The sequence below is a fragment of the Dreissena polymorpha genome, chromosome 9 (assembly GCF_020536995.1).
Source record: "Dreissena polymorpha isolate Duluth1 chromosome 9, UMN_Dpol_1.0, whole genome shotgun sequence".
NCBI classification, from domain to species: Eukaryota; Metazoa; Mollusca; class Bivalvia; order Myida; family Dreissenidae; genus Dreissena; species Dreissena polymorpha.
The window spans coordinates 4,531,145-4,553,882 of record NC_068363.1 but is presented as its reverse complement, the minus strand read 5'-3'; the positions used below and the strand labels follow the sequence as shown (position 1 = coordinate 4,553,882).

General features: G+C 36.9%; 1 protein-coding gene across 1 annotated transcript; it reads left to right on the top strand.

The window, feature by feature from the left end:
* The first annotated feature begins 4,763 nt into the window (after positions 1 to 4,763).
* LOC127843804 (uncharacterized) lies at positions 4,764 to 5,553 on the top strand. Its single transcript, XM_052373618.1, has 2 exons — positions 4,764 to 4,911; positions 5,136 to 5,553. Exons 1-2 carry the CDS (start codon positions 4,803 to 4,805, stop codon positions 5,438 to 5,440), a joined length of 414 nt encoding a protein of 137 aa, XP_052229578.1. The 5' UTR covers positions 4,764 to 4,802; the 3' UTR covers positions 5,441 to 5,553.
* Positions 5,554 to 22,738: the final 17,185 nt, after the last annotated feature.

The window sequence follows — 22,738 nt, the reverse complement described above, 5'->3', positions numbered from 1 at the left end:
GAGATGAAGCGCGGTGCAGTTCGATGGGGTATGGTGCGATGTGATGCGCGCAGTGGAGTGAGATGAAGCGCGGTGCAGTGCGGTGGAGTATGGGGCGATGTTATGACTCGCAGTGGAGTGAGATAAAGCGCGGTGCAATGCGGTGGGGTATTGTGCGATGTGATGCGCGCAGTGGAGTGAGATAAAGCGCGGTGCAGTGCGGTGGGGTATTGTGCGATGTGATGCGCGCAGTGGAGTGAGATGAAGCGCGGTGCAGTGCGGTGGGGTGTGGTGCGATGTGATGCGCGCAGTGGAGTGAGATGAAGCGCGGTGCAGTGCGGTGGGGTATGGTGCGATGTGCTGACTCGCAGTGTAGAGAGATGAAGCGCGGTGACGTGCGGTGGGGTATGGTGCGATGTGCTGACTCGCAGTGGAGTGAGATGAAGCGCGGTGCAGTGCGGTGGGGGTATGGTGCGATGTGATGACTCGCAGTGGAGTGAGATGAAGCGTGGTGCAGTGCGGTGGGGTTTAGTGCGATGTGTTGACTCGCAGTGGAGTGAGATGAAGCGCGGTGAAGGTATGGTGCGATGTGTTGATTCGCAGTGGAGTGATATGCGCTGCGGTACAGTGTGGTGGAGTATGTCGCGATGTGTTGACTCGCAGTGGAGTGAGATGAGGCGCGGTGCAGTTCGGTGGGGTATGGTGCGATGTGATGACTCGACTCACTTGAGTGTAATGTGCTGCGGTGCAGTGCAATTGGATATACTTCGGTACTCTGTGGGCTTCAGTGTATCGCGGCGGGATATGTTGCGATGCCCTTCCATGGAATAACTTGCATTGGAGTGATATGTCCTGCGGTGAAGTTAGGTGTGTTGTGGTCTGGTACCCTTTACTGTTATTGGTTGCTGTGTTGTGAGATGAGGTGCGGTGAAGTGGCGATGGAGCGGTACAGTTGACTGGAATTGTTGTCTGTGGAGTGCTATGAGGGGTGGTACAATAGTTTGGATGTTTTTCGTAACTCTATCATTGGATGGTTTGCTGCGGAGTGAGATGCAATGCAGTATGGTAAGGAAAGATTTTGCACTCATCATAAGGACGGTTCGATGTGTAGCAAGTTGAGTCACGGTGCGGTACGTTGTGATAAGGTGCGTTGCTCTTCAATGTATACGCTTGCTATGGTGGGGGTGACATTCTATGCATAACGATGGTATACGATTCCATTAACTGAGATGACTTGCGATGACAGAAATGAGGCGCGAAGCTCAGCGGTAGGAGTTGTGCGGTGTCCTTTTCTGGGATGATTTGCTGTGGGCAGAGATGCTATGATGTGTGCTCAGCGAAGTGCGGTGTGATATTGGGTTTTGTACCGGTAGTTAAGTTCAGTGTTTTTCGATTGCATAATTCTCATGGTCTCAATTTCAGTTGGATTGCGATGAATAGCAAAACACACAAAACAAACAAACAAACCAATAGCAATGTTTCCCAGTTTGAAACGCAGATACGCCCTAGGAAGTTCAATACTGTACATAAATCTTTAACAAAACGAACCACTGACAGTTGATAGATGCACGACTAGTCATGAGAAATTCAGTGTCCAATTGTGTCAGACGTTTATTACCCAATCTCGATGATTGAGTATAAATCTGTCTTCGCGTTGTTGGCTGTCTCACGAAGTGATAATCGAGCGGTAAACTCATGTCCTCGAAACGGGAGAGGTTTACGCGACCAAATGCATGCAAATTCAGAATGCAATTTTAAACAAAACAATTATTAAAAAAGAAAAAAACACAATAACGTATTGTTATTATTCTTTGATGTAATGTGCAAGTTTTTAAATCAAATATGTAATTAATCATAACGAACGTGATAACAATTATTGTCATATTATAATATGCGCGGTATTGAGGTAAATACTTGATTTATTAAATAAAGATGAAAGGAATATTGAATGATAGACCATTTAACATGATTAAGTACGTAATTTACATCTCATTTGATTGGGAGCACATGGCACGACTAAGGTGAACGTAAGCTTCGCACGTTCGCTTTTGTTTTAACGTGTGTAAAACCGCCAATATATGTACTATCATTGGGAAACCACTAGGGTTTAATGACGTATTGTATATTGTTCATTATCCACATTTAATGAAGCTCTAACAGGTAAAACAATGTTGTTGTTTTTTCAACAGGCATCTCCAGCACAATACGGTACGGTTGTCGGCAAAATTGGTTTCGTTAACTGTTTTATTATAAACAACGTATTTCCCAAGTTAACCCATTTATGCCTAGCGTCTAGAAAAAAAAGGTCTTTGCAAACAGCGTAGACCCAGATGAGACGCCGCATGATGCGACGTCTCATCGGGGTCTGCGCTGTTTGCTTAAAGGAATTTCTGTAAGAAATATTCTAAATATAGAAATAAATATACTGGACATTCCCAATTTTGGAGAAAAAAAAAGATCCAATTTAGAAGGATGGGAGAATCCACTAGGCATTAATAGGTGAATAAGCATGATCAATGAGAGACTTTTTGCAAATCTCTATTTAGCAATCTCTCTTGTAAGGAAAAGATAATCTAGAGTAAGTGACCGACTGAAGCAACAACTATCGAAAACTCAACATTGAATATAATTAATATATTCTACAGTTCATGGTCGACACGCAACATTTGCGACTTTGAGTTAATGAAGTCAATACCCACTCGACATTTCAATCTTGTTTGCTTCTATGTTATTTAAGTTCGTGCAACTTAGCCGTGATATGCTTATATAAACGTAACGCTTGCTTTAATTATTCAGGATTATTTTTTTTAATGTCGACGTTAAGATAAAAAATTTGTTGCAAGAAGCTAAATTTACTTTTTAATCTACTGTACATACTGTGGTGTAAAACAAAGCTCAAACTGAAAAAGCCTCGTGATCCAAATATATGTAATGTTAAAAATGATTTTGCAGAAATCGTTTTAATCGTACCGATTAATATGGTAATTAAAAATTGTATTACTTGCTTAAAGTTCATTAGATGTCACGTGGTGCATCCGCAGTAATAGATAAGACGACGCTCATATAACGCAAAATTCATTCCATTCGCACCAGGGACCTTTTTTAAAGGGGCCTTTTCACAGACTTTGGCATGTATTGAAGTTTGTCATTAAATGCTTTATATTGATAAATGTAAGAACTGGATCTAAAAGGCTCCAGTAAAAAACAAGAATACAATTAAAGAAAGAAAAAAGTAACCATTAACAGGGCTCGAACCACTGACCCCAGGAGTAAGTCTTTCGCTTAGACCACTCGGCCATCCTTGCCGATACAATCAGCGATTAATTTTATACTTTATATAAGCAATGCCTTTATTATCCTAAAATATAACGACAACAGAACACTCCACATTGATCATTCATCGTTTTGCGTTGCAACGCTTTATAAATTTTCAGGTTTTTAAATCGTCAAAAGATACATGTAATGGATATTTGAGAGAATGGTAAATGTTCAGTATTACTGATTCCTCACAAATATCATAACTACAACGAAAATGTGCGAATCTGAATATTTTCTTTTAATTTTGTCAATTTACCAAAACGTGAAAAGGTCCCCTTTACTATGCATTAATTTTTGCAAACGGAATTTATTTCGTTGAAAGAGAGTGTACTTTCACCAGAACAGAGAACAGAGATGTTTTTCCCATATACAATATAATGGACCTATGAACGGGGATTTTAATGTTTAAGGTATGACCTTAACAGCATACCGGTAGTTTAAGACGTAGTTTAATCCTTCTGTAATTGCTTCCCGTGCCCCAAATGTACCTTGCATGCTGTTGTGGTCTTAGTTGACCAGTATAAGCAGATGATAGCTTCTGTTCACTTTTGCGAATACTGAGTCAACCTATACAATATATCACATATAAATATAAGACAATATATGGTGCACCAAAACAATATGATATGCCAGACCTTCTTTGAACTATTTATTGACCCCGTCATGTGTTCTATATGTCACCAGGTATGTGTATAAGAGGTATCCGCAACTCGATTTTAAGCCAAACATGCTGTCGCGCAATGCTCGCGCATGCGCACTCGTCTGAAGCCGAAAACGAAAATAGTGCATCAGACGTCTTTCGTTATGTAAAAAATGTTTAAATCACCGTTATTAAACGGGCATCGAGACCAAATATACAAAGTATGACAGGTATGTTTTCAAAATCAGTTACGCATGTTTATTTATGTTAGATTATGCTGATTAAGTCATTAATTCGGGTTGAAAATAATTGCCTTGGGTAGAGGATAGATTTCAAAATGGCGGAAATGTATGTTAAACAAGCCGACATGTACCAATTTATAAGAATCATCACGTTTGTATTAGATTATACTGATTGTTAAAATTTATATAAACCGATGGATAATGTATATTATATTTGAAAGGCAGATACGATATTAATTTTTTTATTATTGGAATTTGATGGAAAATGGCGGTATAACGAAATGTATAATAATCAAGGTCTTTAAATGTATACATAATATATATATGTCTGCAGGATGTCTTATTTCGTCGTGGTATTTGTACATAGGGATGTATCATGGAATTGTAACGGCTATAAACTTTTAAAACGATTTGTATACTTTTAAGGTGTAACACTTGCTCAGTACAACAGAATGGTGAAAGGCGTAATCGAACTCTCGTTTGTTTGTGTGCCATGTAGAGAACGGCCATCGGTTGAGGTCATGGAAGTGTATCTCCGTGACGACAGTATCTCGGAATCCGAGTCCGACAATGAGTCTGTGCCCGTGTTCGATACATTGGTCGACCTGGCTTCAGAACACGTCATGCCGCTCATGGAGTATGTGCGTCGAACTTGGCTCGAGTCGGATGTGTGGCCCGTGCACAGTTGGTCTGTGTACGGACGCTCTGTCCGTACAAACAACGACGTCGAAGGTAAATATACATTTATTATTTCATTGTTAATGATTAAATTCAATACACTTGAAAATTACAGCAGATCTTGAAATAACAGATGGATATAAACTGACGTTGTAAAATATATAAGACGAATCCGTCATTGCGCAGCCATTTTCAATTACTATGTACAAGATGGAGAAATATTATTATATTTTACTGCTTCTTTGATGTTATGACAATAGTTTGTTTCTTATTTTCAGGGTGGCACCGACGCCTCAACCACAAGGCCAACGACAGCTGCCCGCCGTTCTATCTTCTGGCGAAGTTTTTGAACGATGAGGCCGTCACCGCTGTCAGAAACGCGGAGCTTGTTTCGGATATGAAACTCCGCCGATACCAGCGAGCAAGATATGCGACCCCTCAGGGGAAGACTTTCGCCCTGTGGAAGAGTTACAGAGAGGGCAACCACGTTCAGCTGCCTGTACAAGCCATCTGTGAGTGTCACAGACGCCGTCGAGTAATTGAACAATGTGTTGATCTGTGTGAACAAGTCTGTGGTCTTTGAAAACAAGTGTTGGTTCTGTTTCTGTTTTAAATGTGAAACTTTGTTGCTGTACATAATCTATGTCGGTAGTTGTATTAAGTTTAATAAAAGTTCTTGTGTTAAATACATGTATGTAGTTTTTGTATAAGACGGTTTGTTTGTTACCCTGTGTGAAATATAATGTTTTTGTGTGTGTTAAATGTGAATGTAGTATATGTAATTTGTGTGTTTTATAAATGCCAAAATAAAAACACAAGAGACAATAACTTGCATTCTTTTTATTTTAATGTTCAAATTATTCGAACATTATGACCGTTGTTTCAAATTTACATGGAAATCTTATTATTTTATTGAAGAATGCTAAAACATCTTAACACTCATTAAATCCGGTTGTTTTACACAATAATCCTAATCTTTTTTAATTGATTGGTTAGTTGCTAGTTTGGATTCAAAGGTGTTCTTCATTTTTACAAAGGTGCAGATTAAATCGATTTAGATATTAACGACCCGTGTCAAGTAATGTGTTAATCAATATTTAACAAAGTTGAAGATTAGGTCAATTACGATATTAACGACCCGTGTCACGTAGGTGTTAATAAGTATTTTAGGTGTTGATTAATTGATTAAATCATTGACTCAATTTTGAGACGAACCATAATTTGAGGCATATATATCAACAACAACAACAACAACAACAACAACAACAATTATTAACTAATACACAAGTGTAACGACATGTATGATAATTATTTTGCAATTTAGTAATATTTATAAAAATCATGCAATGGAAGAGGTTAACAAATATTTTACTGATTCATACCGTAAGATTTTTCTTTTCACATCGAAAATGATAGTTGTTAATAAATATAAATTTTGAAAGATAAATGATTTCTATATATTTCTTAGATAATATAATCTTTGTATATTGGACATATTAATAAGAATAATATATATACTTAGGTAATAACCTTAATTAGTCATATCGTACCCTGGTAAAAAAACCATTCAAGTTATATTAGTCTATGCCAAAATATAACTTTAATTGGTCAACTCGTACCTGCAATAAACATAAAAAAACATCTAATGCATGCAAACACCCATCGCAATTTGTTTCCATAAAGAACAAATATTTAAAAGGTACGAGTTGACCAATCTGAAAAATGACTAAAGTACGAGTTGACCAATTCGGTTAGGAGTTGACTAGGGTACGAGTTGACTTAGGTACGAGTTGACTGGCATTCTTTTTACCGGCTTCTTTCCAGTTGATGAGTGTTTCTCGCCAATTGTTAATGTCTTAGTTTGTCTCAAACCTTAAAGAAAGACAACTAATTTATAGTACAGAAAAACGTTTTTCTACCTCATGCACACAGAAATTAAATAATAAAGTCATTGCAAGTGTCCATACAGAGAATTGTAATCTCTTGCACGACGGTTACCAATTTCTTGCACGACGGTTACATTACATTCACCTCTGTGTTGGGCTCAGAACGGACTATTGTTATGAAAGTGTCTCATTTATGTCATGATCATTCCAAGCGTTCATCATTGAGGTTACAGAATACTAAACAATCTCTTGCACGACGGTTACATTGCATTCACTGCATTAAAGAAAACCATCTCATACCATGATATCTTATATCAGTCTTAATTCATTATTATAAAATTGATATGTTTTTTTATGTTAAGAAACCAACATACATACACACGTCGAAGCAATTCTTATTAACGTCACTTAAAAAAATATATGTTCAATTGTTTACATTTGTGAAGTGCGTGGAATGATTCCATCTGCGTAAATGGGCAATAAATTAGTTCCAAAGAGTTGCACTAAAACTCGCAAGTTTTTGCACGATTTATCGTACATTTAAAAGTCATATTTCGTAATTTAATGCATGCGATCTTAAATATCCAATCGAATATACATTGAATGCGTTTGTTCGGATTTACCTATTTTATAGACAAAATGGCCAGCTGAGCATTTCGCAGAGTTGTATGTGAGAGCAAGGAACGACAACTTTGCGTGGAGATTCGACGGTTACATCACATTCACCTCTGTGATTTGCTCGGAAAGTAGTCCGTCCGAAGTCATGTGATTTTGAATCACATGGTCAAAACATTCAAAATGGCGACGTCCATTAAAAAGTCAATACGGTCCGGCCATACAAGCAGTCGTGAATGAAGACGTAGTAGGACATGTAAATAAACTCTGACTTAAAGCATGAGTATTGAACAAACCTACGATTTTATTGTTGAACTGTAGACTTCATCCACTAAATACGTTATGTTCTTGAATAAGTCCGAAAGAGGTCAGTGTGTACTGGCGACGAGTGAGAAGATGTGTAGATGTCTCTTCAACTAATAACATAGTGACTATTGCATGAACAATTTTCTTTTCAGAGAAGTTGTTTTTCGTTATAATTTGAATATTTTTCATTCAAAATGATGGTTTTACTAATAGACATCATAGCCACACGCTAACCACCTATGAAATAGAAAGGCATTTTTTATTCTGTATAATCAAACTGGTAACGTTGTGAGTTGTTTATCCATGCCTTCGTGTTTTAAAATTAATTATCATTCAAAGTGTCATTGACAATTGTCACATACTGACAATACAATTTATTTCACGATCTTCGTAGTGTGGAAAATACCATTGATGACAACGCGTCATTTTACTATAGCTCGATAAAAGTAATGTGATGTTTCCATTTCACTCTAGCTCGATTAAAGTGATGAGATGTTTTCATTTCAATATGTTTTGGAACACTTGTTTTTATTCTTTTTTTTACAATAGGTGAATTACCTTATCGTCAAATTTAAAGTAAAATTCGACTTGTTAAACAAGATAAAACGAATCTCAGCGACAATGATTATTTAACTAAATCACTATTTCATATATTCTCTTCATCTTGCTAGGAAAGAGAACATTCAAAATCCAAACCTCCTTAATAATATGCAAATGATGTAACATAATTATAAACTAACGTTATGCAGCAATTACATGTTAAGCATGGTGAACGGACATTTGTCACTTCAGACATGATCCCTTTTCAAACTAAACAATAAAATAAAACCCTCCCTAAAAAAATCCTGTCTCTCAAATACAGACAAGACGCCTTTCCTCCATCAAACCTTTGAAATATAACACGATTTTCGTTTTTGCCAGCTCATCAGTGAATTTCATGTTAAACATTTCTGATACCACAATGGATATGACAATACAGTAATCAATATCTTTTAAGACAAACTTTTAGGTTCTGTCTTAAAATATTTGAATTTGATAACTGTAATTACTCATTCAAACGTAGACAGTTGTCGTACATTACAAATGTTTATTTTACAAATAATATAAACCGCCTGATTAAATTATGTATGTTATGAATTTCACCGTGTTTACATGTCCTTGCAATTCATTTAAAACAATTTAAGTATCCAATAAATTTGGAAAAAGGCACACACATATCATTATACATTCATAATTCAATAATCGTGTGATACAAAACAAGATATCAATGTTTAAGACATATCAGTGGTCAATAAAAAGCTTACTGCCGTACTGGCTATTTGCATTTGCCATCTAATTAAACAGAAATGGCATTCATATGAGACCACGCACTTAAGAGAACTTAACAGATTTTGTATACAGGTAAATATATGCAATAACATATAATACATTAAATAAAGAACATTGAAAAAAGCACGTAATTATATGTTTAAATCTGACATTACTTAAACAATCAAATTTAATTGTGTTGGTCTGAATTGTTATACGCCAACATCAAAACATAATTAATGAATGAATGATATACAACCTTGCATTGCTGCCACGAGTTGAATTTTTATTTAATGTGGAAAAAACAACACACTTTTGAGACGAAATTCACGTTTTCATGTTACTTTTATGTTACCACTTGAAAGTAAATCCTAAATGATTTATTCTTAAAATACACCGACTGTATTTAACGTGCGCTTTTGATTAGGGATGGCTTATTGCAGTCGCTGGTCGCTGCTTTTGACAAAGGTGAAGCAGTATTTGCTTCAAAATGTCACGTGCTCGTGTATTCACCAACATTTGGTGTATGTCCTCGCAAAACAGTGAAATGACGTCATCGCCCATAATGACGGGACTTCCTGTGAGCCACACTGGTAATTCACAACTGCTCAGCACAACGCAATTACTGCGTGCTCTTCTTTTTAAAACTTCTTGTACCATAGCAACCCTTTGTTCGAATTCTCTGGAAGTATTTCTATCTTTCAACGCAATAACGAAGTGCTTTGAAGCATTCATGACATCTGTTACTCCATTAAGTAGAGTAAAGCCAGGCCGAACATCTGTTGAGTTTATGGTAACTGATATTCCGAGTAATTGTAAATGGTCTCGCAAATATCGGTAGTGATCTGTCAGCTTGTCGTCATTGTCATCGCACAACAGAAACACCTCGAATTCCTCGTGCATATCTTCACTGGCTATCTCATCTCTTCTATCCAAGCTGCTATCAGTTTTCTTCTCAATGAACCGCAAAGCGTTCTTGACTCTAACTTTGGCAACATCACATTCATCCTGTTCTAACGCTTGTAAGCAACCTTCTATATGTACCTCAATATATTCATTCTCCACAAGTTTTTGACGACCGTCGGGTAAACACGCTATCAAATTGAATGCAAGAATTGAACCGTCATAATCGCCTTGTTTGACCTGTGTTGATATCATTCTCAGAATTACATCCACTTTCTCCCTCGGTTCTTCTAAAATATTCAAAAGATCCTGGTAAACTTTAAAAGACTTGTCATAGGTTTGCAATTTGTCATAGAGAAATGCTAGATTATATTGTCTTTGTTTTGTTTGAGCCTCGCGTGTTAGTAAGCTTTTTAGTGTTGGGGCCGTTGTCCAGCACGATTCAAGAGACGGCATTTTCGCAACCAAGTCTGAAGATATTTCTAATGATCGTTTGAGGTAATGAAACATTTCCTCTTTATAATGCTCATTACTTTCGAATTCCATAATGCAGTTTGCTGCTTGTTCGTATGCATTTGCTAAATGCATTACGGAACACTTTCCATCGTTTTTGTCAAAGATAAGTTTTTTAAATGTGTCATATGCTTCTTTTATATCCCCGATTTGTCGCAAAAATAATCCTTTATTGTACAAAGCAGATCTATTTGGTGATTTCAATGCCTCGTTGAAATGATGAAAGATATCTTTTATAAGTCGTTTAAATTTTATTTTGTCAATTTGAAGCACCTCTTTCGGGCATTTAACAATGTGTAAATGATCATTTTTTGACTTACTGTCGTGAACCCGATTCTTGCTCTTTGTTTCTGATAATATGTCATTTTCTATTGTTCTTTTTAACAATAGAGCAACGTGCTCGTGTGCCGAAGAAGTCTGATTAAATTTCAACGCTTTCTTGTAAAGTTCGACTGCCCTATCGATGTCGTTGATATATCGAAAATATTTTCCACATTTTAACAAAACGTATGCGTCATTATCACATACCTTAAGGGCCAGTTCAATATAAGTGCGTGACGTGTAATTGAATTCTATCTCAGATTCTGGCAAAATGTCGTTTGGTCCATTCGGAAATTCTTTTTCATTTGTCTCCACAAATAAGGTCACGCTTCCAACTTCGGCGTAAGCTCGAGCTTTGTAAACAGTAACCCTGTCGACGTTCTCATTGTTTTCACTGTTTGTGATTTTATACAATATGTCAATAACACGCCTGTAATTCTTATGGGATAAATCAATTTCCTCTGAGGAAGTTATATTTGACAAAGTCAACAATCGACGTTTTGCCAAAGCTAATCCAAAATTCCAAATGCAAATGCTTGTTTTCCAATCCGACGGTGGAGCAGTAAGTGTTTCAGCATCTGCAATAATCTTTTCCAAACGTGAGACCGAATTATGGTAAAATTTGGCACCCATTCTGCAATAACCATATTCAATTTCAGCATCTGCTTGAAGGACACGGTGCCGTTCTTCATTTAATTTGTGTAATTTCTTGAGGATTTTTTCCACTTCACTGAACTTTTCTTCGTATTCTAAATAAACATAAGCTTGACCCGTTAATGTTATAATGTTCCCTTTGTCAATGTTGAGAGCTCCTTTGATATGCTCATCAACCTTCGACCTATCGTTAATAAGGCAATACAGATATGAGAGAAGATTGTGATCCCTGCTATTCTCCATGACTGTTCTTCTCTTTTTATCACTATTAATTTCGTTATTTATTTTATCAATAATGATTTTGATATCACTTTCCGTTTTCAATACAGTTTTTCTCCATTCGTTTGAATGCTTGTGAAATGATGGGTAATGTTCTAGATCGCTTTGATATTTTTTAAGTATATCCATTTCAAAAAAATATAAATTAATGACCTGTAAAAAGTTAATCCTCCACAAACTTAATGTTACATAAATCTATGCGATCATTTTAAAATGCACACTGTTTAATGCCTATGGTGATTTATCTGAACATATTGTCTGTGTTTGGCAATCTTTCAGATAAAGCGGCCTTTTTATCTCTGATTACAGCTCGCGAAGATCAAAGCCAAGATAAGCGTAGGTTTGCAAAACGTTTTATTTGTTCTTTATTAAAGCACCCTTAAATATCAACCTGTGTTTTGCCTTTCTAAAATCCGAAAAAAAAGAAATAGTTAGGTACTTAGAATCAATCGTTAGCCGGCAGACAGAATTTTGATTGTTGCAATGTCGGGTTAGGATTTGAAAATAATAGTGCCTCTAAACTTGACTTGTCGTTGGTCACTGTCTATTGGAGTATATCATGTATCGCGTGCTCCCACTCGTGACTTTCTTTTGTTTTCAGAGGGTTATTCGGCAACACATAAGTATATTAAATATAAATTCTTAATAACCTTTAACAACGCACACTTTGAGATCATAAACACATTTGACTTTTGAATAGCATTTTCTTCGATTCCATACCAACCAAACCAACTAGGATAACCATGGCGAATTTCGAATCGGACTAATATGATTTTTATGGCATACAATTTGTATTTTGTTTCTATTAAAATTTGTTTTATAAATGGTATTTATAAGATGTAAAGAATTTGTTCGTGTAATGGATGTACTAGTATTGATTTAATATTTAGGCGCATTTACCGATCATATACTTTTGTTAAGTTTTAACACTTTCGATGTTCTTGTCGTTTTCAAGTCACATTAAAATCACCCAATATCAACACAATACCGTATATGAGCATTTGGACCACAGTTTACTAGACCACTGGATTAGGCATATCTTATAAGGGGCTGCATTTACCCCTTCGTTTCTTTCATAAGCCGCCCTTGATATTGCATGTTTAACCTTAACCTTAAAACAGATTTATTTCTTTTGTCAAGTACATTACCGGGGTTATATCAAAGTACCCAATACAATTGGTATCAGTAAAAGATTGATACGGAAGAAATAATTCTTATAGAGTTTCTCTCCTTAATAGGGCAATATTTACACATGATTGGCCGTGTGTTAAGAACACAATAACCTTAGGTAAATATTGATTTTACCAGTATTTCGCAATCGCATGATATAAGTGATCGAATTAATTATCTTCATTTTCAGAAAACCACTAGCTCGCGCGCACATGATGCAGTGTTTTAAAAAGGTACGACTATTTATAGTATAATAAATTGGTTTTATCTGAAAGCATATTGAAACTTAAGTGAAGAAGCACTGTAAGCCTTATCTAAAATGTGGTGTCCATTTGATATATTTCTCATTTGTTTGTTTGAAAGCTTTTAAATTTAAACTCTCGACAATTGTTCTCGGTACAACATAGAATGGAAGAAAATTTACCAAATAGAATGCCAAACTGATTATCCTTTAATAAGGTTTTACTTAAATGCGTTAAGAAGAACGTTGGTTGAGGTTGCCATTTACTAGTGCGCATGCGCATAAAACCAACACGTAAAAAGTCTGCTATCGGTCCAGCATTTCTTGTCATACATGAAACCGATAACCGGTACGCGTCACTGTCAGTTATTTCCATTTATTATATTTTTTCAACTCCATTGTGTTAATAATACGTAATAAACATCTGTTCAAACTACATGTACGTGCAAAAAGGTCGTATCGCGACAACAATTTTTTCACCGTTAGGTTGTGATATATTTGCATTTATATAAAAAATAATGGTTTGTTTTCATCTGCTTCTGCTCCAAGAACAGCAAGTATTTCGCATATTTATGAATGAAAAATATCTTAACGTAAGCTCGAATTCCGCACTTTGGGTAGGCCACTTAAGGCGGGGGCGCACCGGCGCGCGCATCCCCTATTATTTTGCGGCCATACATAAATGGACAAATATAAAGCGAAAAAATAAAAGGATAAATATGAAATTCGCTCGCTCACTTTCCTATAAAGTATGGGCTAATTCTTCATGTTATTACAATCGGTCCTGGCGATGACGGTTCTAGTTGGAGAAAGAGGAGCGCATGCGGCGTCTGCTGTATACAAGTACATGGAATATTATGCTTATTTCTTATGTTGGTGTAAGTTGAATTTAGCCTAACAATTGTTATCAATTTTAACATCAAATAGAAATTTAATGATTAGAATATGATTACGGAGGGTTACGAACTACTAATTGTCACAACCTCATTAGACGTGTTATGTTTCTGAATCAAAACGCCTTCACTTTCTAACATCATATCAAATTGTGTCTCCAATTAGAAACTTAAAAAAAAATTAAAGCAAGTGCTAACCTTGCTGAAAAGTCCAAAAGTCGTTCCGCCGCATGTTTCATTGCTCCATCACACAATACTTTTTCCTTACTTGGTTCTCAAATACAACACTCTGATCTGATGATTAGAAGGTACGTGATGAGGATGCGACGAAAGGGCGAAATATATGTCGATAACCGGCTGTGCAAAGCCATCTCGAGCCACGTTACTACATCAAAGAGGTCCTCACTAAGATTGTTCCACACACATATTGACGCTCGCAGTGCCGCTTTGGGTAGCAAGTACGCAAGAACTACGTGACTATAACGTCAAAATGTGGATTTCACGTAAGCATAATGTATTGAAAACATCCATACGGTTTTTCGTAGATATTTGTCTTCCACTTGCTTCCAGTGAATTGAATGTATCATGGCAGTAAAAACAGGTGATAGGATAATTAATAATTGGCCAGAGGATGTCGTCGGTGGAACCTTTAGAGCAAGAACACAAACAAAAGTCTAGCGACATTGAAGCTGTTGGTGTAACAATGACACTGAACATTGATGAGCAGAAGCTAAATACATCCAAGGTAATATCAGACACGAGGGCTTAAAACAGTCGTCTGTAGAGCGGATAAAGGACTATCCTATCTTCTTACCACGAATAAGGACACCTCAAAGAGGACTAATACATTACATTACAAATTATTCGGCTATACGACTCAACAAGTTAAGCATGAGTGGGCAGCTAATTACCTCTTTTTTTAAATCTGTCTTATAAATCTGAAATGAATTCGCATATGGTGCTTCGTGATACATGTACTCTTTACTTAAACTCATATCATTCGGGAACATGTAACCCAAAGCAATATGTATGTATATCAAATCGCGATTACTGATGGCTATTTTCGGGCAAGTCTTTAGAGATTTGTGACATTTCGTGTATTGCTTGAAAATATGTGACCATTTCTGTGAACAGATGCGATGGTATCATTAGAAAATGTACAGATGCATTCGCATCCACAAATTGCAGCTGATGAATTGGACCCAACAAATGATAACATGTATACTGACGCCCGCTGTCAAAATACAACCATATACGGTCTCAGAAGACCTTGGCTATTTGCCCCTACAATAATGATTTGTTGTCTTTGTGTAAAGTACATTCCATTTTGTTCGCTTATCATTTTAACCGTTACTGTTCATCTATGTATACTTTTTAAAAGTACTTACATTGCATCTAGGGCATGCCTAGCAATTACGCAGTACACATTTTAAAAATAAGGTAAAACCCTGCCTAAACATAAGAAGTACCTTAACAGTTTGCATAAAATCTTGGTGGGACGCGACATGAACAGGATAAACATGATACGCACGTTTTACAAATGTAGTGAGAACTCAACGCCAACTCGGCGAAAAGTCGACATGTAAGCAAATGTCAGCACTTTGAACAAGAATCTATAACTGTTCTGTGTTCTCTACAAGGTAAGGATCGCGTCCATTTTAATGCCAGGTCAAAACCACGTAAGGTTTCAGCATGCTGAAAACCTCCCCATGTCTTTCAATCCAATAATCGCACCACGTTCGAAACAGTCTTCGCCTCGTCCTATCAAGACGTGGAGGTCGTCATAAGGATTATTTCTGATGCGATGGCTCTATCAAGAAAGGTGTAGAGATAAACTAAGTAGAACGATGTACGATGTTATTAATGTATTAAATTATCTCGTATATTACAGTTGAAACGAGTTATAATGTAAACGTTATTACGGCATAGAATATAAATAGATTACAAATGTTACTAAAATATAACAATTGTTCGTCACCTCTTTAACCGAAAATACATAGTCCGTACCACACGTTCACGAGATCATTGAGCGTCGCCGTAACCTGTTTGTTGTCGACGCTTGATTTGTGATCGAAACAAGTTTAAGTACAGGTATTCCATAATTGAAATTAAGAAAACATTGAAAAATACAATAGTAGCATCTTTCGGTCGGATCGATAACAAGTTTAATCGCTAGTAATGTTATTCGAGAGTTCGGATAATTATCGGTTTCTCCCGGTTTTTATTGTATGACAATCTAGGATATTTTCGTTAGTTGGTTTTTTAAGTTTATAGACATTATGTTATTATAACCATAATGTTTGAATATACCTTGCGGAAGAAATGTCCTGAGAGCTATGCTCAGAACCTGGTTCAACCATTAAGTCCACTGTACAGAGGTTGTGACAATTAGTAGTTCGTAACCCTCCATAGGTTACACTAAACCACATAATAACAACAACAACAACAACCTTCATAGGTCCATTCTATATATAGATGGGGACGTCACTACGTTATTGTCTGAAAGTGCGTTGACACATTGTCATAGGTCACATAACCCCAAACCGGAACTCCTGTTTGCAGGGTTACATTGCAGTCAGTTTGATACTTAGCACACATTGTTCAGTGCATGCTGCATAGGATTTGTAAAATACATTGCAAATGGAATGTTTGTGTATCAATTTGAAGGTAAATTTGTAAGCAATAAGAAAAAAAGCCATTTTTGTGCTCTACTTTTTCTGTTGATGGTTCCCGGCTATGAAAGTAGGTCATACTATTTGAGCCCAAAATGGTCGCCTGCATAGCTGTCAAAACCGGTGTGCCTATTTTAAGGCGAATATTTTGAGTTACAACGTACAGAATTTAATGACATCCATTTGTTAAAAAGATTATGTATTTATCTTTCCAATGATGTATGATGATATAGTGGCTCATTGCTTGATCATGGTAAAAATTGATATCAAACTTGAACTATTTTATATGTTATATAGAAGGAAATTAATTGCGCATGCGTAACCTTTAAGCACATCCGACAAAGTTAGTCGTCGCCAGAATTTTGACAATTTACCATCAAAAACTCTCTGTATTGCAAAACATAACTGCCAGATGTCATTTTGACCCAAATTGCTGTTTGCAATTGGGCTGTTGCACTTGGGGTAATAAGAGGGGGTAAATGCTGGAAAATCACAACGAAACCTGTTCCGGAGACATATTCTAAGACTACTAAAACACTCGGTATTGTTTTTCAGTGACATTTTGACATTAATTTGCATCAATCTAAATACCGAACCTAATGCATGTTTTTATTTCATCTGTATTTATTATTCTTGTTTACTTTTTTAGCCTTTTACTGTTAAAAATGCCCGCCAATTTTGGACCCACACTGCTATATGCCTTCGCCTTCAACCCCGTCAGGCAGGTCTACTCAGAATAACACTACTTTGCCTTATTTTTCCTGTTTGGATATCTTGCTGAGTTCAAGTACAATTAAGTATTCAGCTGAAAACACAAAAATGATAATAATAGAATGCTTTCTTTCCTGGAAGAATGTTGTTGTGATAGACCCTGCGTGAAAAACACCAGGGAATCTGTGTTTAAGTGACCTCAATATTATGCGTAAACCTTTGTGTGCATTTGTAGGCGGTGTCGTAATAGGTCTATAGCTCTACCTGAACTGTCGTCCAATTGGTTTACAAGTCCGGCTGAAGTGACAGGCCATCAAAAACTGTACAGCATGACTGATTCGGAGACGGCCCTCAACACTCACCCAGTTGTGTCGAGAGGATCGGTGTCTTTGCAGGTTAGTACGCCGTTATTTTCAATTAAATCTATTGCAAAATGATTTCTTTGATATCCTGGCACACTTTTGTCACCAAAATTAGGAAAATTGGGTGCTTTACATTTACTGCAGCTCTGAAACCACATTTTGTGGCGATAACTTTGCCAGTGTGCCCGACAATTTGATGCCGGCGTGGTGAATTAACCATTTGCAGCCAATAAAGCAACAAAGACTATTGAAAGCTTACTCTAATTGTATCTAACCCTGCATTAGTTGGCACCGTAATGGGTAAATATGCACACAAAACCTTTTTGTTTTCTCAGATTACACGGAATTGAGCACCCGGGCCAGACTGACACTTTCCGGAGCCTGTCCGAGACGGATCTCGAGCCGAGGAATCATAGGTCCAGGTGTGACAAAATACTTTAAGCTCATATCTGACGATGACTTTTTTTTAGTCAGGAAGTCAAGTATGTTGTTTTTCCATGCAAGCAATTCCTTTTGTTGGGTGAAATGACATAAGAAATGCTGCTTCTACATGGATTTTACCTAAAATGTGCCAAAAAAAAAATCACCAAAGTTTGTTCGAATCCGGTTCAAAACCTGCTTTGATGCACACATATTTGCATTGATGATTTTTTTTCACTTTTTAGGTCATATGTTATATCAGCTTTGCCTATTAGAATCGAAAGTGATACCTTGTATGGAGTCTAAGTGCTGCATGTATGATGTAACCAAGTTTGGCTTTTCTACCTTAATTCTTGACGCGAAACGCTGTTACGCATGGCGCTTTCAATGGCAACTTTTATGAATAAATATGTGTGTCATTGAACCGGAACTTTGTGATCTTTCTCTAAACAGATTATACCTGTGGGAAAAGTGCCTTTAATTCAAATTTGAAGGGGTTGGATTCTCTTAAAGCACATCCGACCAAGTTAGTCGTCTGCCAGAATTTTGACAATTGACCATCAAAAACTCTCTGTATTGCAAAACATAACTGCCAGATGTCATTTTGACCCGAATTAGGGCTGTTTGCAATTGGGCTGTTGCACTTGGGGTCATAAGGAGGGTAAATGCTGGAAAATCACAACGAAACCTGTTCCGGAGACATATTCTAAGACTTCTAAAACACCTGGTATTGTTTTTCAGTGACATTTTGACATTAATTTGCATCAATCTCAATAATGAACCTAATGCATGTCTTTATTTCATCTGCATTTGTTATTATTGTTTACTTTTTTAGCCTTTTACTGTTAAACATGCCCGCCAAGTTTGGACCCACACTGCTATATGCCTTCGCCTTCAACCCCGTCAGGCAGATCTACTCAGAATAACACTACTTTGCCTTATTTTTCCTGTTTGGATATCTTGCTGAGTTCAAGTACAATTAAGTATTCAGCTGAAAACACAAAATGATAATAATAGTATGCTTTCTTTCCTGGAAGAATGTTGTTGTGATAGACCCTGCGTGAAAAACACCAGGGAATCTGTGTTTAAGTGACCTCAATATTATGCGTAAACCTAAGTGTGCATTTGTAGGCGGTGTCGTAATGGGTCTATAGCTCTGCCTGAACTGTTGTCCAATTGGTTTACTAGTCCGGCTGAAGTGATAGGCCATCAAAAACTGTACAGCATGACTGATTCGGAGACGGCCTTCAACACTCGCCAAATCGTGTCGAGATGATCGGTGTCTTTGCAGGTTAGTACGCCGTTATTTTCAATTAAATCTATTGTAAAATGATTTTTTTGATATCCTGGCTCACTTTTGTCACCAAAATTAGGAAAATTGGGTGTTTTACATTTACTGCAGCTCTGAAACCACATTTTGTGGCGATTACTTTGCCAGTGTGCCCGACAATTTGATGCCGGCGTGGTGAATTAACCATTTGCAGCCAATAAAGCAACAAAGACTATTGAAAGCTTACTCTAATTGTATCTAACCCTGCATTTGTTGGCACCGTAATGGGTAAATGTGCACACAAAACCTTTTTGTTTTCTCAGATAACACGGAATTGAGCACCCGGGCCAGACTGACACTTTCCGGAGCCTGTCCGAGACGGATCTCGAGCCGAGGAATCATAGGTCCAGGTGTGACAAAATACTTAAAGCTCATGTCTGACGATGACTTTTTTTAGTCAGGAAGTCAAGTGTGTTGTTTTTCCATGCAAGCATGCCCTTTTGTTGGGTCAAATGACATCAGAAATGCTGCTTCTACATGGATTTTACCTAAAATGTGCCAAAAGAATCACAAAAGTTTGTTCGAATCCGGTTCAAAACCTTCTTTGATGCACACATATTGGAATTGATGATTTTTTTCACTTATTAAGTCATATGTTATATCAGGTTTGCCTATTAGAATCGAAAGTGATGCCTTGTATGGAGTCTAAGTGCTGCATGTATGATGTAACCAAGTTTGGCTTTTCTACCTTAATTCTTGACGCGAAACGCTGTTACGCATGGCGCTTTCAATGGCAACTTTTATGAATAAATATGTGTGCCATTGTACCGGAACTTTGTGATATTTCTCAAAACAGATTATACCTGTGGGAAAAGTGCCTTTAATTCAAATTTGAAGGGGTTGGATTCTCTTAAAGCACATCCGACCAAGTTAGTCGTCTGCCAGAATTTTGACAATTGACCATCAAAAACTCGCTCTATTGCAAAACATAACTGCCATATGTCATTTTGACCCAAATTAGGGCTGTTTGCAATTGGGCTGTTGCACTTGGGGTCATAAAGGGGGTAAATGCTGGAAAATCACAACGAAACCTGTTCCGGAGAAATATTCTAAGACTACTAAAACTCTCGGTATTGTTTTTCAGTGACATTTTGACATTAATTTGCATCAATCTCAATAATGAACCTAATGCATGTCTTTATTTCATCTGCATTTGTTATTATTGTTTACTTTTTTAGCCTTTTACTGTTAAAAATGCCCGCCAAGTTTGGACCCACACTGCTATATGCCTTCGCCTTCAACCCCGTCAGGCAGATCTACTCAGAATAACACTACTTTGCCTTATTTTTCCTGTTTGGATATCTTGCTGAGTTCAAGTACAATTAAGTATTCATCTGAAAACACAAAAATGATAATAATAGTATGCTTTCTTTCCTGGAAGAATGTTGTTGTGATAGACCCTGCGTGAAAAACACCAGGGAATCTGTGTTTAAGTGACCTCAATATTATGCCAAAACCTAAGTGTGCATTTGTAGGCTGTGTCGTAATGGGTCTATAGCTCTGCCTGAACTGTTGTCCAATTGGTTTGCAAGTCCGGCTGAAGTGACAGGCCATCAAAAACTGTACAGCATGACTGATTCGGAGACGGCCCTCAACACTCGCCCAGTCGTGTCGAGAGGATCGGTGTCTTTGCAGGTTAGTACGCCGTTATTTTCAATTAAATCTATTGTAAAATAATTTCTTTGATATCCTGGCACACTTTTGTCACCAAAATTAGGAAAATTTGGTGTTTTACATTTACTGCAGCTCTGAAATCACATTTTGTGGCGATAACTTTGCCAGTGTGCCCGACAATTTGATGCCGGCGTGGTGAATTAACAATTTGCAGCCAATAAAGCAACAAAGACTATTGAAAGCTTACTCTAATTGTATCTAACCCTGCATAAGTTGGCACCGTAATGGGTAAATGTGCACACAAATCCTTTTTGTTTTCTCAGATTACACGGAATTGAGCACCCGGGCCAGACTGACATTTTCCGGAGCCTGTCCGAGACGGATCTCAAGCCGAGGAATCATAGGTCCAGGTGTGACAAAATACTTTAAGCTCATGTCTGACGATGACTTTTTTTAGTCAGGAAGTCAAGTGTGTTGTTTTTCCATGCAAGCAAGCCCTTTTGTTGGGTCAAATGACATCAGAAATGCTGCTTCTACATGGATTTTACCTAAAATGTGCCAAAAAAAATCACAAAAGTTTGTTCGAATCCGGTTCAAAATCTGCTTTGATGCACACATATTGGAATTGTTGATTTTTTCACTTATTAAGTCATATGTTATATCAGCTTTGCCTATTAGAATCGAAAGTGATGCCTTGTATGGAGTCTAAGTGCTGCATGTATGATGTAACCAAGTTTGGCTTTTCTACCTTAATTCTTGACGCGAAACGCTGTTACGCATGGCGCTTTCAATGGCAACTTTTATGAATAAATCTGTGTGTCATTGTACCGGAACTTTGTGATCTGTCTCTATACCTGTGGGAAAAGTGCCTTTAATTCAAATTTGAAGGGGTTGGATTCTCTTAAAGGTCACATAACCCCAAACCGGAACTCCTGTTTGCAGGGTTACATGCAGTCAGTTTGATACTTAGCACACATTGTTCAGTGCATGCTGCATAGGATTTGTAAAATACATTGCAAATAGAATGTTTGTGTATCAATTTGAAGGTATCTTTGTAAGCAATAAGAAAAAAAAGCCATTTTTGTGCTCTAATTTTTCTGTTGATGGTTCCCGGCTATGAAAGTAGGTCATACTATTTGAGCCCAAAATGGTCGCCTGCACAGCTGTCAAAACCGGTGTGCCTATTCTAAGGTGAATATTTTGAGTTACAACGTATAGAATTTAATGACATCCATTTGTTAAAAAGATTATGCATTTATCATTCCAATGATGTATGATGATATAGTGGCTCATTGCTTGATCATGGTAAAAATTGATATCGAACTTGAACTATTTTATTTGTAATATAGAAGGAAATTAATTGCACATGCGTAACCTTTCATACAAACAGAAATCAATCAGATTTATTTACGCAAATTGGAAGTACAGTATGTCTATCCTTTTTCGCCAGTTTTATATTAATTGTTATACATCTAAAACTTACAAACAACAATACATTTACCGTATGATTTTACGTATTAGTCGTGTTTGTGTGTTTGATAAATGCCAAAATAAAAACACAAGAGACAATAACTTGCATTCTTTTTATTTTAATGTTCAAATTATTCGAACATTATGACAGTTGTTTCAAATGTACATGGAAATCTTATTATTTTATTGAAGAATGCTAAAACATCTAAATAC

Bases quoted from the DNA above. Each gene is read 5' to 3' on its own strand.
- LOC127843804 (XM_052373618.1), top strand. From the start codon at position 4,803: ATGCCGCTCATGGAGTATGTGCGTCGAACTTGGCTCGAGTCGGATGTG. The intron at 4,912-5,135 runs GTAAATATACAT...TCTTATTTTCAG, and splicing joins TACAAACAACGACGTCGAAG to GGTGGCACCGACGCCTCAAC.